This window comes from Genypterus blacodes, unplaced genomic scaffold, assembly GCF_046128005.1.
Source record: "Genypterus blacodes isolate CSIRO-AG114 ecotype Tasmania unplaced genomic scaffold, CSIRO-AGI_Gbla_v1 ptg000039l_1, whole genome shotgun sequence".
Taxonomy (NCBI): Eukaryota; Metazoa; Chordata; class Actinopteri; order Ophidiiformes; family Ophidiidae; genus Genypterus; species Genypterus blacodes.
The window spans coordinates 4,466,456-4,482,737 of record NW_027466852.1 but is presented as its reverse complement, the minus strand read 5'-3'; the positions used below and the strand labels follow the sequence as shown (position 1 = coordinate 4,482,737).

General features: G+C 41.2%; 5 protein-coding genes across 6 annotated transcripts in view; all 5 read right to left on the bottom strand.

The window, feature by feature from the left end:
* Nucleotides 1-674, bottom strand: part of LOC142996696 (uncharacterized) — a 62,935-nt gene extending 62,261 nt beyond the window's left edge. Inside the window, exons 1-2 of the mRNA XM_076147711.1 lie at nucleotides 451-674; nucleotides 93-374 (exon numbers count right to left, since the gene is read on the bottom strand). Coding sequence (XP_076003826.1) covers nucleotides 93-374; nucleotides 451-634 — 466 coding nt within the window. The 5' untranslated portion in view covers nucleotides 635-674. The remainder of the gene's footprint in view (nucleotides 1-92; nucleotides 375-450) is intronic.
* A 1,448-nt stretch (nucleotides 675-2,122) lies between these two features.
* LOC142996699 (CMRF35-like molecule 9) lies at nucleotides 2,123-3,812 on the bottom strand. The gene is made up of 5 exons (XM_076147716.1): nucleotides 3,547-3,812; nucleotides 3,138-3,458; nucleotides 2,909-2,989; nucleotides 2,664-2,774; nucleotides 2,123-2,371 (listed from the first exon to the last, which is right to left on the bottom strand). The coding sequence occupies exons 1-5, from the start codon at nucleotides 3,578-3,580 to the stop codon at nucleotides 2,124-2,126; spliced, it is 795 nt and encodes a 264-aa protein (XP_076003831.1). The 5' UTR covers nucleotides 3,581-3,812; the 3' UTR covers nucleotide 2,123.
* Nucleotides 3,813-4,434: 622 nt separating this feature from the next.
* On the bottom strand, nucleotides 4,435-7,009 carry LOC142996698 (CMRF35-like molecule 1). Of its 2 annotated transcripts, none has more exons than XM_076147715.1 (6): nucleotides 6,745-7,009; nucleotides 6,330-6,656; nucleotides 5,831-5,872; nucleotides 5,649-5,678; nucleotides 5,433-5,560; nucleotides 4,435-5,332 (listed from the first exon to the last, which is right to left on the bottom strand). In XM_076147715.1, the coding sequence occupies exons 1-6, from the start codon at nucleotides 6,812-6,814 to the stop codon at nucleotides 5,027-5,029; spliced, it is 903 nt and encodes a 300-aa protein (XP_076003830.1). In that variant the 5' UTR covers nucleotides 6,815-7,009; the 3' UTR covers nucleotides 4,435-5,026. The 2 variants fall into 2 exon arrangements, with proteins under 2 accessions (XP_076003830.1, XP_076003829.1); XM_076147714.1 differs by having other exon boundaries at nucleotides 5,649-5,681; nucleotides 6,745-7,008.
* Nucleotides 7,010-7,629: 620 nt separating this feature from the next.
* On the bottom strand, nucleotides 7,630-10,178 carry LOC142996697 (uncharacterized). Its single transcript, XM_076147713.1, has 6 exons — nucleotides 9,785-10,178; nucleotides 9,381-9,701; nucleotides 9,152-9,268; nucleotides 9,025-9,066; nucleotides 8,736-8,890; nucleotides 7,630-8,146 (listed from the first exon to the last, which is right to left on the bottom strand). The coding sequence occupies exons 1-6, from the start codon at nucleotides 9,819-9,821 to the stop codon at nucleotides 7,895-7,897; spliced, it is 924 nt and encodes a 307-aa protein (XP_076003828.1). The 5' UTR covers nucleotides 9,822-10,178; the 3' UTR covers nucleotides 7,630-7,894.
* A 1,265-nt stretch (nucleotides 10,179-11,443) lies between these two features.
* Nucleotides 11,444-14,507, bottom strand: LOC142996955 (uncharacterized). Its single transcript, XM_076148084.1, has 5 exons — nucleotides 13,993-14,507; nucleotides 13,609-13,761; nucleotides 12,440-12,535; nucleotides 12,328-12,359; nucleotides 11,444-12,141 (listed from the first exon to the last, which is right to left on the bottom strand). The coding sequence occupies exons 1-5, from the start codon at nucleotides 14,327-14,329 to the stop codon at nucleotides 11,995-11,997; spliced, it is 765 nt and encodes a 254-aa protein (XP_076004199.1). The 5' UTR covers nucleotides 14,330-14,507; the 3' UTR covers nucleotides 11,444-11,994.
* Between the last annotated feature and the right edge of the window lie 1,775 nt (nucleotides 14,508-16,282).

Sequence of the window (16,282 nt, the reverse complement as noted above, 5' to 3'; positions counted from 1 at the left end):
TTCGCTACTGCCTTCCCTACACACGCACGCGCACCCACAAACGCATGCGCACCCACGCACGCACGCACACACACATCCTCATCAATACTCACTCATAATACGCACGTCCACCTGTGTTAAATACGCAATGGAATCGTCTTCAGTCCTTTGCATAGCACACCAGTATTTTCCAGCGTCGTCCTTGGTCAGGTCAGTGATAGTCACGGTGTAGACTTGATGCTCTTTGTCATCTGACAGAGCAAACCTGTTTGTTTCTGTGATACTTCCAGGACGAGCTGATATCAGACTGTAGCATGCTAAGTTTTCATCTTCTTTGCAGAAAGATTGGACATTGTGTTCTTCATTCTGTGGATATTTATATACAAAACCCTCGCCTGGAGGACAGATGAAACAACAGCATGAAACTGAGTTTGGAACTAAAATACATCTCTGAATGTACAACTGTCTTACCGTTTAACACCCTGAGGTTCAGGTAATAATGGTCGTCAGGCCAATTTGGGACGTCCACACGGCAGCGATATTCAGTTATCTCATCTTCTTCAGTCAGATCTCTAATGGTCACTGTTAAGGAGTTTCTTGTTGGATCAGAATACACAGAGAATCTCCCTCTGTGTTCCCATGTGCGTTCTTTCATAGGCGTTATTTCAAATGCAGAAGGCCAGTAGGAATTTACAGAAAAGTATTTTTCTTTTGTCTTTACATTTTCTTTGTAAGCACAGTTGATGGTAACAGGTCTTCCTCTGTATCCTGTGACAGAACTCACACCAGCTGTCCAAAAAGTGCAAGAAAAGACTGTTAAGTTACTTCATTATTGTCCTCTGCATTTTGTTCTTTGAACGCACACACACACACACACACACACACACACACACACACACACACACACACACACACACACACACACACACACAGACACACACTTTACTTACTTGGAAGAATCCATCCATTGAATATTCAGATAAACAGTAACAAACATTATTGAGCTGAGTAAAACGTGAATTCTACTACTTCTACTTATCTTACTGTTCGTCTCCTCCCTCCTTATGCAAATGTGTGTGACAGCGTCTCTCTCCTAACAGAAATGTTGTACGTTTTAGAAGGAGGATTTGAAACATTTAATGGAAGATAGAGAGAGGATAGAGAGAGAGAGAGAGAGAGAGAGAGAGAGAGAGAGAGAGAGAGAGAGAGATGGAGAGATGGATACGAAGGTGTGCGTGTGAATTGGTTGGAGAGGAGAGGATGATTTTACTGCTGCTGTGTTTGTGGTCTCATGGTCTAATTGAGGGCAGTGACCAAACAGTTTTACTTCTCACCTTACTTCCTGTCCTCTGTATCTTCCTCTGTTGCGCTATCTACTTGCATGTCCTGCCTCACAACATCCATAAAGCCTCAACTAACCCTAAACTCCTAAATCTTCCTCTTTTCCTCTTGCCTGGCAGCTCCATCCTCAGCAACATGTATTCCACCTCCCCAGGCTCTCCTCAACCAGCTCCCTGCTCGCACTATAGATCACAATGTCATCTGCAAACATTGTTGTTCAAGGAGACGCCTGACTGATCTAGTCTGCCAACCTGTGCATCACCATTTCTACCCTGAACCCATCCGTCACTTTGACCGCACACCTCACCACTGTCACTGCCTGCACCATTCTCACACACTTCTCTGCTACTTCCGACTTCCTAATACAACACCACACCTCCTCTCTCAGCACACTGTCATACTGTATGCTTTCTCTAAATCCACACAGACGCAATGACCCTCTCTATGCGTCACCATCAGCATTCTCAAATCAAGCACTGCATTTGTTGTGCTCTTTGCTAGCCTGGACCCATACTGCTGCTCGTTAAACAGGTTAAAAGAAACCACATGTAGAGGTAGAACAGTTTGACCTCTTTTCAGTTTCCTTCTGACTTTCCCTCTGTATCTGTGTGTGGGTGTGTGGGTGTGTTTGTGTCTGTGTTTGTCATTGTTCTGCTTTTTTTGGTTAGTGTTTTCACACATCCTGTACGCTAACACAAACAGAAAATAAGAGAAAAATGGGCTACGGAAGAGGAACAAATGAGTGCAAAGACAGCACCAACAAACAGGGAACCTCAGATTAAAGATGAGAATAAACTCTAGATTTAGACTTTAATGGTGGAGTACACAACTGAGCCTGGGTGTCGCGTGGCTACGCTGCACTCTGTGTCTGTGTCGAAAGTGACAGTGGAGTAGACGAGACCATTGGTCAAATCTCTGCTGGTGCCTTGGCGGTGAACAGCCCACTCGCTCCTAGCCTCTTGAGTTTCATGGGTAGGTGAGGAAGAAGCGATGATGTCATGGTGCGCGTCTTGTCTGGATGGAGTTGCATATACCACGTCACGGTGCTTCTCTGTGTGCAGAGTGATGGCACAGGGATCAGATGTTATTTATATTTACATATTTCACATCCAGTTTCATTTGGGGGCTCGGGCTCACACAGGAAGTTATTCATGATTTAACAGTCGCTAACATTTTCCTGTGAAACTTTATGATGACATATGTTTATACTTTAAACCATCGTGTTTGCATTATGTTCTGCCCCAACATCCCTAACAGGGAATACATATTGATTGTTTAACATTTCAATTGAATTTTATAAATAAGTAATCAGTAATATTACAGTAGGCCTGTTAGTTTCATACCAGAAGAGGTGCTGGTGTTTTTCTTTCGTTTCACTCTGAAGTACGTTAAGAAGACTAAAGCCAGAGCCAACACGACAACAGCAAGACCTGCTCCAATGTACACCGGCTTTACTGGAAAGAGACAAACACTTATTGGAACCACATCTCAAGGCTCTCCCCCTCTCTCTCTCTCTCTCTCTCTCTCTCTCTCTCTCTCTCTCTCTCTCTCTTTTACCCCCACACACATGCAGACCCAAGGCCATTACCTGCAGATGATGAGGTATGTGGTAGAAAAGGCTTTGAGGAATTGGACTGTGGCATTTCATCATCAGACTCATGTATGTACCCTGCAATAAAGTAAAATAAATAAATAACACACACACACACACACACACACACACACACACACACACACACACACACACACACACACACACACACACACCTTCATATTTTCTTAACAAAAGGGAAGAGAAAAGGAAGTAATCAGCTCACCGTCTGTTCCATCTGTGACTGTCAGATGTACTTTCTTGTACGAGTCAAAACCAGTTCGCTTTACAGCACACCAGTATGTCCCAGTGTCATTTTTCCCCAGATCAGTAATGGTGACATAGAATATGTTTCCTTTGTCCCTAATCTCGTATCTCTTTGAATGTGAGATATGATCTGCTTCTCCAGACCTTATAAGGACATCTTCATCTCTACATGATGCTTTGCAGAAATATTTGACGTTAGAAAATGCAAAGGTATGAGAGCATTTGACTGTGATTTCATTTCCGACCTGTCCTGTCACCGACATCGCTTCAGCTAAGAACCCTGTTCAAAACAAATAAAACAGTAACAACGCTAAGATTTACAAATCCCTTTGAAATATATATACTGTATATGAATGTATTACACTTACCTCCTAGTAGAAAGATGAAAATGAGAGAAATCATGTCGGCTCATACGATTTGTTGGTCTCTTTTCTTGTCCTTTTTTGGTTCTTTGCCTGCGTTTCAAACGGCCGCAGGATGTGTCTTGATCACAGGTTCCTCTTTGTTGTTGCACTTCCTTTGTTCCAGCAGTTTTCTCTGAGGGTCTTTCCAAAAACCGCTTTTTACGAAAGTGTCACAGAACACCTCCTTGTTACTGTAAACTGAGGATCATGGCCACACAATCAAGTCACATCGATTACACATGCAAGTTAGCCATTCAAATTTTTACTGTTTTGAGACATAAAGTTAAACAAAATCTAATTTGATTGGCCACATTTAATTAAAAAACACCATGATGTAATCGGTATATAATCTAACATGTATGTAAACCTACTGGCAGCCTGTGATGTCAGCTCAGGCCTGACACTGCTGCCTAGTCATAGCACAGACAATTATTGGGGGAGGAGGCCATCAATAAGAGGAGCTGAAGAAAAAATATTATAATTATAGAAAAACTTTAACACTTTGCACTTTAAAGCATTGGATAATCAAAATAGGCCCCTAAATGAAATAAACAAAGTAGGAAAATGGATATTATGCCTTGCTTAAGACATCTGGACTTCCAAGATTTAAACATTGTAAGGACACACGAGAGCTGTGTGTGTCCTTCAATGTAGCTGATGAGAAACAGCAGTGCGGATGTTTGTCTTTATTCAATTTGGCCAGTTGCATTACAACTATAATTCCTCTTCTCTTCATCCTCTGTAAACTATTCATAAAACACACAACAGATCTGAACTGTTACACTCTTACTAAGTTGTGTTTAAGCTGTATTTGTCTGTCTTGTAAGTGTTAGCAATCAACATAAATGAGAATCAAAGTTGATTAATCAGTTTATTTAAATGGAGTATGTATCAGCACACATTGTTGTTCAAGCATCAACCTCTCCGTCACACAAATACTCTTCTTCTTACATATAAACACTACATACACACTGTTTCTCTCATAGGCCCCATCCACACTAACACAGATACAGTACATTTGAAAATGCATCTTTTTTTAATCCATTTTTTAATCCATTAATCGGTGTAGACGGAGAAACCAGAGATTCTCAAACACAGTCACATGATTCACACACACACACAACAACAGCAATACTCTACAATCACTGCTGCTGTGGCTTGGATTGGAATGTGCTCAGTGTCGTTATCAGCCATTCAAAGAGCTGCGGTGTCGGACCAGTACCTGTCTGTACCTGACCAGCAAGTGCGAAATTGTGCTTTTTCAGGCGTCGTCGGGTGGTCAGGCGGCTTCTCTGATACGCCATGATAACACAAGTGTAGTTGGAGATTGTTTTCACACCTAAACTGAGTACCTGGAGTAGTGTGGACGTAGCATTAGCATGGTGTACTGATGATTCCACATAAAAGAAATATCTGAATACGGCCTACAGGATCAAGCAGTACTCTAATCTTTGTCTCCCACAGGTTGGTCTTTTGGATTGTTGCTTTGACAGAGGCTGTGATAGATGTGCTCCTCTAACAGGCTGGGATCCAGGTGCTGGTACTGGTGGTCCTGTTCTAGTTCCTCCACATCAACATAAGCATTGAAGCCTGGAGTGACAGATGAATAGCGATGCCTGGATGTGAAGTGTAGGCAGATGTCGGGCGGTGGTTCTAAAGCTGGGAGGTCAATGCAGTATGCATGTGAATGGCTGTCTGTGGTTTCGACTGCAGGAACACCAGGCATCATGGTCTCGTAGTCAGATGATATCTGATGAAAGAACAGACGCTCACTGATATTTCTGCTCCACACATGAGAGGTCATGTTATGGTCGATGCAAAAGGATAAATAATCTGTCAGAGGAACAAACCTCTCTGTTCGGACGTGAGGCTGAAGTCTGCTGTTTGACAACCAGCAGCAGAAAGAGTGTGAATATACACACAAACAGCAGTGCCGCCACACACATTACAGCCGTCAGGACCAGTGGCAGGTGAAAGGCTGCAAGACAAGAAAACAACAGAAGTGTACCTGGCAGAGTCATTCACACACACACACACACACACACACACACACACACTTCACTCACTGTCCATTTTGATGTCCCCTCCGTGGGCTGCTGCTGTGAACAGATGATACACAGTTAATGTTTTAATGTATACCTACACAGAAAAAAAGGAATGCAATAATTGCTCTTACACACAAACACACACACACACAACATACTTTGCCACCAAATGCAACAGTGTATGCATGCAACACATTACTCACCATTTTGTGTGACATTCTCTAATGGGTTTGTTGTTATACGTACTAGAAAAAAGGCAGCAAAGTGTTATTATTGATCTGTTTATATGCAGGTGCCTTTGGAAAAGCTTTTCAAAGGAAGGGAAAGTTGTCAAAGAGGAACAGGTAAAGTAACCACACACAGTTCTCCTTTACAGTAGGAGCTGCCTGACCGATTTACTGTAGATCACACGGGTCTGACAGAAAAGTGTCTTATATGCAGCATGTATAGATCCATTATCTTCACAGACAAGTCATATGTGTTAGGATTGATTTAATTAGTCAAGGAATATTTCATAGACTTGCTTTTTTTAGCAGACTTTGTAATAGTCACAATTATGCTTTAGTCTATTTTCAACATCAGAGTTGAAGAAATCCTTTGGGCACCACTGAATTCATGTGTGTGTGTGTGTGTGTGTGTGTGTGTGTGTGTGTGTGTGTGTGTGTGTGTGAGAGAGCTCATGCCCTGATATACTTGCTTTACCTGGGGAAACACTCAGCTGTATCTCTACCAACGTATCACGGTAGAGGCTGATGTCCACCCCGCAATAGTACATCCCGCCGTCTCCCAGTCTGAGTTCATCCACGCGGGCCACCATGAACGCTCCGGTCGTGTTGTCGTACAAAGAAAAGCGATCCCCTCTCACCCACACCTGGTGTTTGTCTGTCCTGATCAGGTGACTGCTGGGTGAACAGTCTCCATAGCAAAAGTACTTTGGGTTTTCTCTCTGGCTGTACGGATAGTCACATCTGATGTCCAACCTCTGACCCTCCACCCCATTCAGAATTTGGACTTCATCTGTCATCAGAGCTGTCCGTGAAAATGACACGCGTTAGCAGGAAACAGTAGAAAATATAGAATCACCTCTATATGTCTATGTGTAAAGCATATTACCTACCTTGGATTTGTAGTAGAGTGATCATGAGGAATGCAGGAGTTTTCTGAGATTTCCAAATCGTTCCCATCATTTCCTGTTTCCCTTCAGTCGGCTCACTCAGATTCACCCCTGGCTACACAATGAGACAGCAACCAGTAATATATTTTCTTGTGTGTGTGTGTGTGTGTGTGTGTGTGTGTGTGTGTGTGAGGGTGTTAGTATGTGTGGGTGATTATGACCATGTGTGAACCCTCTCTCTTCCCCTTTCATGGAATAAGGCGTCCACACATAGCTCTCGGTATGTGAAAGTGAGAGAGGAGAGGCGAGCTTGGTGTGTGATATTACGTGCTATGGAAATGGAACATGTTTCAGGTTTAATTCTGGGGTTGGTAAGTTTGATCTTGACCTTTCCCCTTGCATCATTCAGTTTGGTCAAGCCACTGTATACTGTATGTGCTCCCCTGACGTTGTAGAAGGTCAGGTTTGTGAGGTTAACATTGTTATATGGGAGGCAGTAGCTCAGTGGGTAGAGCTTCCGCTTGGGAACCGGAAGGTCGCCAGTTCGAGCCCCTGCAGAGGTGCCCCTGAGCAAGGCACCGAACCCTCAATTGTTCCCCCCTCTGCGAAGGGTGGTAATGTAATGTAAGTCGCTTTGGGTAAAAGGGTCTGCCAAAATGATCGTAATGTAATATGGTATAGTTATATTTTGTTGACCGCTTCTATAGGCCTAGTTATTACTTTTCTACTTTGGACTAATAATAACCTGTTTTTCCTCTACAACTCCTGTGACCTCATTACTTGACCTTCCTTAAAAACCATAAACATGCAGCAAAGCTAAGCATTCCACAGATGAGTGTGTACAATTTAAACATAGAGTAGAGTGATACGTAATATAAACAACTAAGTCAGATGACATTCTTGTGGTGATGAATTATTTTAAAAGTACGTTATTTCATACATACATTCATTCATGTGAAATATCAGAAAGCAGTACAAAAAGTTCTTAAGTTTAATCATTCTTAGGACGTCATACTTAATTTATTATTTTCTCTAACCAAGTCTCTCTGCTCTTAAACATTCCCATATCTGTTAAACCCCAACACTTTATTTCCTTCCACTTCATTCACAACTTAAAGTATCCAACAAATTTGAACTCGACTATACATTTTCCTCATTTCTTGTATTTCCGTAGTGGAAGTGTGTTGGCGTAGATGTGGTAACTCGAGTCACAGTCACCTTTGGAGTCATCGGGCAAATACATGGCATTTTTATTATCTTTGCAGTTTGCATAAATATGAAGATGGAAGTTTGTAGCTGCAGATGTAGATGCTGGTGTTTCTTCATCTGGGAGAACAATGCAATAATCAGAGGAGCTGGAGGCCGACAGGTTGTCCTGCTCAGCTGTCTGCTTGTCCTCACAGTCCTGTTTGACGGTGGAAATGAAAAATATAACTGTTAGTTCCGGTGTTACACGCTAAGCTCATAATGAATATTTTGTTTGCAGAGCTGACATGTCTCTGTGCATCATACCAGAAATAGATGTCAAGCTGCTATATTGTTGGAAATTCGGTATGATAGAGTTTATTTATGCAATTAGGAATGATATGAATCCCCAGTATATTATTATATTAGTATAGATATATGATATCATAATATATTGTCTCTAATGATTCCAGTTTGATCTGAAAAGACACGTCAACAAATCTCCAACCAAAACAACTATGATCAACTACACTGAAACTTGAACCAGACACAGACCACTTATAGGAAGTAGAGTTTATGAAGTATTCCATTTATAATAACACATCAATATTTGCAGCCTCGCCATTATTTCACACCTGATAATACACTTGATAAGAATACTGATATAACTGATTCAATCACAAATGTATAAAGAAAAGGAAATGAGTTTTGGAAATCCCCTCTTGATACAAAGGAAATGAGGATTCCGTTTTTGTGGACGACCTGAACACTGCGAGTTCGGTTCATCTGCAATTTTCTCCTCTACGCACCTTTTTTGCTGTTGCATTGTTCCTTGAAGAGTGAGAGCAAAGCTGCGATGTTGAGTTTGCTCCACGCTTCCTGCAGCAGGTCGCCAACGCAACTAAGCTTAAGACAACCACGACCACGACAGCAGATGACCCAACAGTCACATATACTACAATGCCTGAGGAAAGGGAAACAAAACAGCTCAGTGGTTTAATGCTTGTGCACTGTGAGAGGCTATGGTCCCTCATAAACAGCTGATAATGCTTTCCTTCATCTTTTTGTACGCCAAAACGTTCAGAGCCAGAATCTCACCTGACCGGATGCTTTCCTCACTTCCATCAGTCCAGTTCAACACTATAAGACATGAAACATTAAGTCAGTTGGAAGAATATTTTTCTAAAGGTAATGATTGGCTGATGCTTTCCTTGTTCCTTCTAACCTTTAGAAATGTTTTCAGTAGTATATATTTGAAATGTTGGTTCTGCTGATGGTGATGATGCTGTCGATTGCTTCTCCTTATATGTCCTTGTAGTTGTTGTCGTTTGACTCATGATGACTATGTGGTACATATTTGTGCACAAAGAGAGGAAAAAAAATTATGTAACAAGTAATCAATCTGAGCGACAAATGTCCACAAACCCAGTACAGATGAAACACTGTGCTCTTACCTTCCTTTACTGAGAGATACACCTTAGTGTATGTATCCATACCAGGCCGGTCCACAGCACACCAGTATCTCCCCGAGTCTGACTTTTGAAGCTGAGTGAAGGTCACATTGAAGACTCCGTTGCCTGAGTCCACAAGAGTTATCCTCCCTTCCTTTGCTCTTCCGCCAGGCTCAACACTAACCAGTTTATGGCCAGTGTTTGTGCATGGATCCCTGCAGAGGTACTTAGTGTATCCAGACGCCAATGAATGCGAGCACCTGAATGCCACTTTTCCCCACTCGAATCCCTCCACCCTGAAATCTGACTCCACAGTCCAGGTAGCTGCCAACATCGGATCAGAGGTGGCTTTTAATTTATCTAAAGAGGCAAAGAACTTATTTGATGCGTTTTTTGAGGATACTTACCACACAGCAGACAGAAGAGGACAGAAATGGTCTTCATTTTGATTGAGAAAGTGCCTGTGTGAAGTTCCCTCAGCCTTTATCTTTGTCATCATGCTCTACCACCTCGTGGCTGTGGTTGCTGCAGTATAAGACAGGAAGCGGCTTTTGGACAGCAATCATGAGCCAGTGTGTGTGTTGTTCATGATTGCACTTACTGTTACAGTGCACAACTCTAGTAGTTTCAATTTTAAATAGTCTTACATATAGAAACAGTTATAGAAACAGATGATTTTACCTTGCTATGTGAATTCACTAAATATGTGAAGTCTCATACCTGAAATCAAAACATAATCAGTGTACATAATGTTACAATTGGCTCCACAGGCAAACGGAAATGCTTTGAGGGCTTGAACACTTATAGGAAATGGACGTCAGAGATGCGCTTGGCCAAGTGAAGGTGTCTCTGATGACAAATAAGGAAACAGAAAGGCTTGTTTACATTACTGTGGCCGCTCTGATCTCCTCGTTCTCACATTGACACTGCTGAAATGGAGAAGTTGGTCACTCTGGTGCGAGGACACTGAATCATAACTAAAGTTTGGGATTGCAGTTCCGAACAGTATCAAAATCCTATGAAACTAAACAAGAAGCGCTTATGATATCTGGAGGGATGTGAGCCTCGTCATCTGTGATCTCACCTATCAAACAGAGATGTGGTACAAACCCATGCCGTGTCCTTCACAACAGATGTGATGTAATGAAACACGTACAAAACCATCTTAAACTCAATTTTGACTCTAAACTACTATTTTTGTATTTTTGTATTTTGTTATCTGACAGATGTTTAGTTGATGTTTATGATAGGATTTCTTACCCATTCATTTGTGCTGGAATTACACAACTCAGTCTTATAATGTGTTTTGATGCATGCAAAAGATGTTGTATTTTTGCTTGAAAATTAAACAATTAAACATTTATTTTTAAGTAAATGTAAGGTTTTTAAGAATTTAACAAGTGGTGTGTTATAGGCAACATTATGAGGCAGATCGTGATCATAGTTCTATAGTGGTTTAAAATGAATATTTGCAGACAACAGACTAGCGTTCAGGTTGCTTGTCCTGTATTAACCTAATTTGTCCACTAGATGGTAGCAGAGAGCATGACACAGGCAATCGTTAAACTAAACAGTTAGTGTCTTGTAAATAAAAGTCTTGTGTTGGCTGTTATGGCAAGTAAGAGAGTTGAATATACAGCCTTGGTGGAGGTTTGTGATCTCTGAGCACACAAATCTTGGAGATTAACAAAAGCAAAATGCTTTCTTATATACAGGACACCAGTGAGGAAAATGTTGATGTATTTTCTTGGTTCAAGTGTGTGATTATGCTCTTAATCCCACTGTGAGTTGTATGTTGACATTAACAACACATCATGTTCCAAGTCATTCCTCCTGTTTCCTCAAATCTAGATAGATAGATAGATAGATAGATAGATAGATATACTTTATTGATCCAGAACTGGGAAAGTGGTCTGTCACAGCAGCATTACAGTAAAACACGCTAGAATAAATGAAAACATAACACACACCGTAGTAAATAAAAACTCACAATAAATAAAAGAAAGAAAAAAAAATGAAAAATATTGATTAAAGGGCATAAAGAGTGAATGTGACCTAAACTGTATCGGTCCTTGTGACAGAGAAGCTGGATCAGTCTCTTAGAGAAGGAGCTCTGCTGTCTGTCCAGTAGGCGATGGAGAGGATGATCAGGGTTATCCATGATGGATAACAGCTGTTTAGTGACCTCTTCTCCATCACAGTCCCAAAAGTATCTGGTTCGCAGCCAAAATCATCTTTGTGAGGTTTCAAGGTAGATGGTGCTATCATGAAAGTGATGGACCTGTGCGTGTGCGTCTGTAGGTGTAACTTCCCCAGAAGGACTTCTGTGTAGTTTTGTATTCATATCAATAGTTCTGCTCATGCTTATCTTAAAACAATGAAAACCACTTAAATGTGTCTGAAGATTTCTTTATGTCAAACTGCAAAACTCTAGGCACTGATTCCTAAAACTTTATTAACAACGTCTTCTCATGCCTCCTGAAGAATGACTTGACTCGCTTACAAAATTAGAAACCAGGCAAATAAGTTCAAAGGTGTTGCTTTTTAAAAATTTGGTTTAAATTACAGATTGGAGTGTGAATAGCAGTTTTTGTAGAAACCCAAAACCAATTCCTGCTTAGTCCAGAGATTTAGGATCAAGTGCCTGATAGACGGTAGCATACTGGGAGGCATCTGGTGCACTGCATTCTGGGTCTTCGTGCAGCGCAAAAGGCCGCAGCTGCACTCCCTCCCGTGCAGAAGAGTCAATTTCATGTTCCTCATTCTGTGACAAAGTGAGAATCCATTTAAGCACAGATTATGTTTATAATTTAACATGTCTGTGTGTAACATGACAGCTTTCTCCCTCATAAAATCCACCACCAAAGGGTTAATCAAAGGACTGTGTGACTCTAGTTATGGATGAATATGGATGAATATGGATTCATGGATTATGGAATTTTGCACTGACCTCTTTGCTTGCATCAGGACTCTTCTTGCCTTCTGAAACAAACAGTAGCAAGACTAACGTTTGCGTGTTGAGGGCTTTTTCTGTGGTGGTATGAATGCATGTGTCACCTTACCTGTATTACTCCGCCAGTGTCCATAGAATATGAAAGGGATGATCGCACAAACCAGCAGAGCCAGACTCACTGACACAATGATGACTACTGTGGTATCTGCACGCAACATACATGCACAAACAGAGGAAGTGTGTGTTAATACACGCAGATAACACACAACCTAACAGCTTTAGCTCTACACATAATCAGATTAAAATCCTGAATAAAATACTGTTCTAAAATGTATTTCTCAAACGAAGACTCATTTTTCCATTCAGGTCAAAGGTTATGTATTTATTAAACTTTAATGCTACGGACACTGTGGTCATTTGGGCTACAACCTGAATCACAGGCCACAGTCTTGTGTGTGTGTCGTTATTGTTTGTCCCTTTCAAAAATGGAAACATGGTATTTTTTTTCAACATCACAATTCAAACATTTACAAGTGAAACAATAGTTGTTATCTGATTATACATTTGCAAAAGTTTAAGTCCTTCTATCCATTAAAAGTCCTATCTAGTCTAGTTTTATGCAACACTTTATACACAGCTTCAGACTTCTCATCTGCAGCATCCAGCCATCTGTTGCTGGTGTTTAGACCCACTGCATAGTGCATGTTAGTAGCTTCTTTCATATTTTGGTACGATGCAGCACAATGGTGGTGCTGTAGAACCACTTCTAATTTTTGGCCTAAAGGTTTAGAACTCGGAGTCACTAGAATCTAAATTTGAATTTCATTTCAGAGTTTGTTTGTTGTTCATGGAAGATATTATGCTGATAATGTGACCTGGGTGTGTTGGTTATTTACTGAAATACTTTGAATCAAAACGATCACAGGAAGCTTTCTTGCACATCTTATAGGAATCTCCTTTCATCTTTGGGGTTAAATGCCTTTCACTGTATGTTGGGGACAAGGGATTTCTGGACTAAGGTGTTGCACAGACAGACACACGGACACACAGATAATTGAGAAGTAGCAATACTGAAAAACTAAAGTGATACCAATATTAAATTTAGACGGTATCAACTCTACAGCCTACATATGAAATGCACTTTCCAGTTTGTACTTTTCACTGCTTACAGAATGTATACCTTTACTGGACTTAACTTTGACAATACTACTCTGCTTCAGGAGCAAACCATCCATACATGTTTCAAAACTTAAAAGTGTGGAGTCGTGACAGCCTAACCTTTGAGGCTGGTTGGTGCCTGCCTGTTCGTCTTCTCTGTAGCGGGCGGGGTTGTGGCTTGTAGGGTTGCGTCAGTGCCTGATGAAGAGCTGCCTCGGGCCTCAGTGTGCAGGCTGGTATTTGAGGGCGAAGATCCAGGAGGAACAGTGGGAGCTTTGAGACAACAGCGCAGATCAGCGTGTCACGGGATACAGCAACGGATTCAGGATTCACACATGTTTCACAACACAGAACATATGCTGCTCTTCACTCAGTGTCATTTTTGGATTATCTTGACTCAATCAATGACATCTCAACAGTAGATTAACTTTAGCTCTTACACAGCTGTCTGTCAATTGAGTTTTCCAGTACTCAATACATGAGCAGGCCTAAGCAACACCTTACCCTCTAGGACACTGAGGCTGATCTCCTGATAGAAGAATTTGGAGTTTCTCTCCCATCGACAGAGATATTTTCCTGCATCTGTCTTCTTCAGCCTCTTTATGGTCATGTTGAAGTCTCCCTCTCTCCTGCCGACCTCCATGCCGTATCTTCCTCGCCGTGTCACTGGGGATTTCTCCCTCCTGAACTGAATGAGCGTGCTGTTGCTGGAGCAGACACCCTTGCAGAAGTAGAGGCTGTAGTTGCTGGAGCTGCCATTTGTGGTCCAGCGACTTGAGCACTGAATGGAGACGTCTCCTCCAACAAGACCACTTACATCCAAGCTGTCAGAGGTTTCCATCCACACAGCTACGGTGTGAGACAAAGAGGCTGGTTACAATGGGCTGAGTTACGGTGAGGTGGATTCAAATCACATGTTCCGATGTGATGATGAATTTCTTACTAGTTACTTAAAGTTCAAACAAACGAGTACAATACTACCATGATATCAAAGTTATTTTACCCTGATTGCTGAAATTACCTGGAAAAGTTCAAATTAACCCAACAGCAAAGAATTAACAATAAAAAGATTGAACTAACTTTTGGGTTAGGAAGATTTTTTGGAACAAGCTGTAGTCACTCTAATTCCTCAAAAGTATCAATATCCATATTATTTCTATAGAACAGTGTCATAGTTCATACATCAGTAATCAGTTATGCTTTTACATGACTTTTTAGATGTTAATCCCAAGAATGATTCAGGCTGGAGTTCAGTTTGTTCAAATAATTGACACTAATGTTCATTCCACATTAGGCATCCAAAATCCATTTTCAAAATTCAAATTAAGAGTCACTTTCACAAACAAACCACAGGTGACAAGAAAAATTTCTAAGATTAAATAAAGAATATACTCACCAGAGAAGAAACAAAACACGGCAACATGAAAAACCTTCATCCTCTATTCCGATTAAAGACAAAACTGCATGGAGGGAAATGGAAGGAAGACTTAATCAAAAGCTGTGAAAATGCACTGATATGTTCAAATGTACACACTAGTGCCTGTAAGATGAAAAGTTCAATGCTGCTGCTTGTTTGCCTTGTGCTTGTTTGATGGTGATATGTAGATGGTTTGTCTCTCCTATGGCAGATTTATAACTTTGTTTTTAACAGATGATGCAGCGTGTCAACCCCCCCTTCTTCCTTTCTGCTCCCAATAAACTAACTCATGACTGTGACACTGTTCAAATCCGTCAGTGTAACCATGTGTTGTTCAGACCCATACAGCTTTGTCGGCCCTACATTTTGTCTCCATACATGTGCAATGGCGTTCACGCAATAGGAGGAAATGTCAATAAGCAAGCAGTCTGCTGATCCTGTCATGGGTAACAGTTGGCGCCTGTCCGTGATCTAGGGCCTCATTCTTATGGTTGGGGGCTTGTGTTGTAAAATTGAATGCAACTATGTCACTGTCACGGCTATTACAATTCCATTCCGCCCTTTCCCCACCCCCTATCCAGATTAAAACGTACAGTATTTACTGATGGAAAAACATCTTTGTGGAGCGACAGCAGCAGTATAGCAGTGCAACACAGTTCAACCATTCCTCCTTTGCATTGACACCTGGATGCTACAGACCAGCACACTGCCATGATTTCTGCTTTCAGAGAGGTGACCACACTCACTAATGATGATATTATCACATGCATTTGAATATGACACACAACTGCTTATTATGTGATGTCCTACGAAAGCAGCGAGTGTTCATTTTAATATGGATTAAGGTCATTTTTGTGCTGGTGTGTCTAACATTTAAACTGAAATACACAACTGTTCATTCTAATTAGTGCACGGAATCCTCAACTGCCATTTAAATTTGATTACGATGGTCTGATGGTAAATGCACGAGTTTCACTGTTATAGTTTCCATTATACTGTATAATCCTCACATCTGTATATTGCATGTAATATAATTGTATGTTATTATAATAATAATAATAAACTTATCAAGAAGGCTGGCTCCATAGTTGGCTGCAAATTAGATACTTTTGGGACTGTGACGGAGAAGAGGTCACTAAACAAACCATCAGGATAACCATCATGGATAACCCTGATCATCCTATCCATCACCTACTGGACAGACAGCAGAGCTCCTTCTCTAATAGACTGATCCAGCTTCTCTGTCACAAGGACCGATACAGGAAATCCTTCCTGCCTGCTGCTATGTCCCTTTACAACTCCTCACCACTGTCTGTTAGAGATCACTGATAGAGAACACTCTGCCCCATAGTCTTTGTTTAGGTCACATTCACTCTT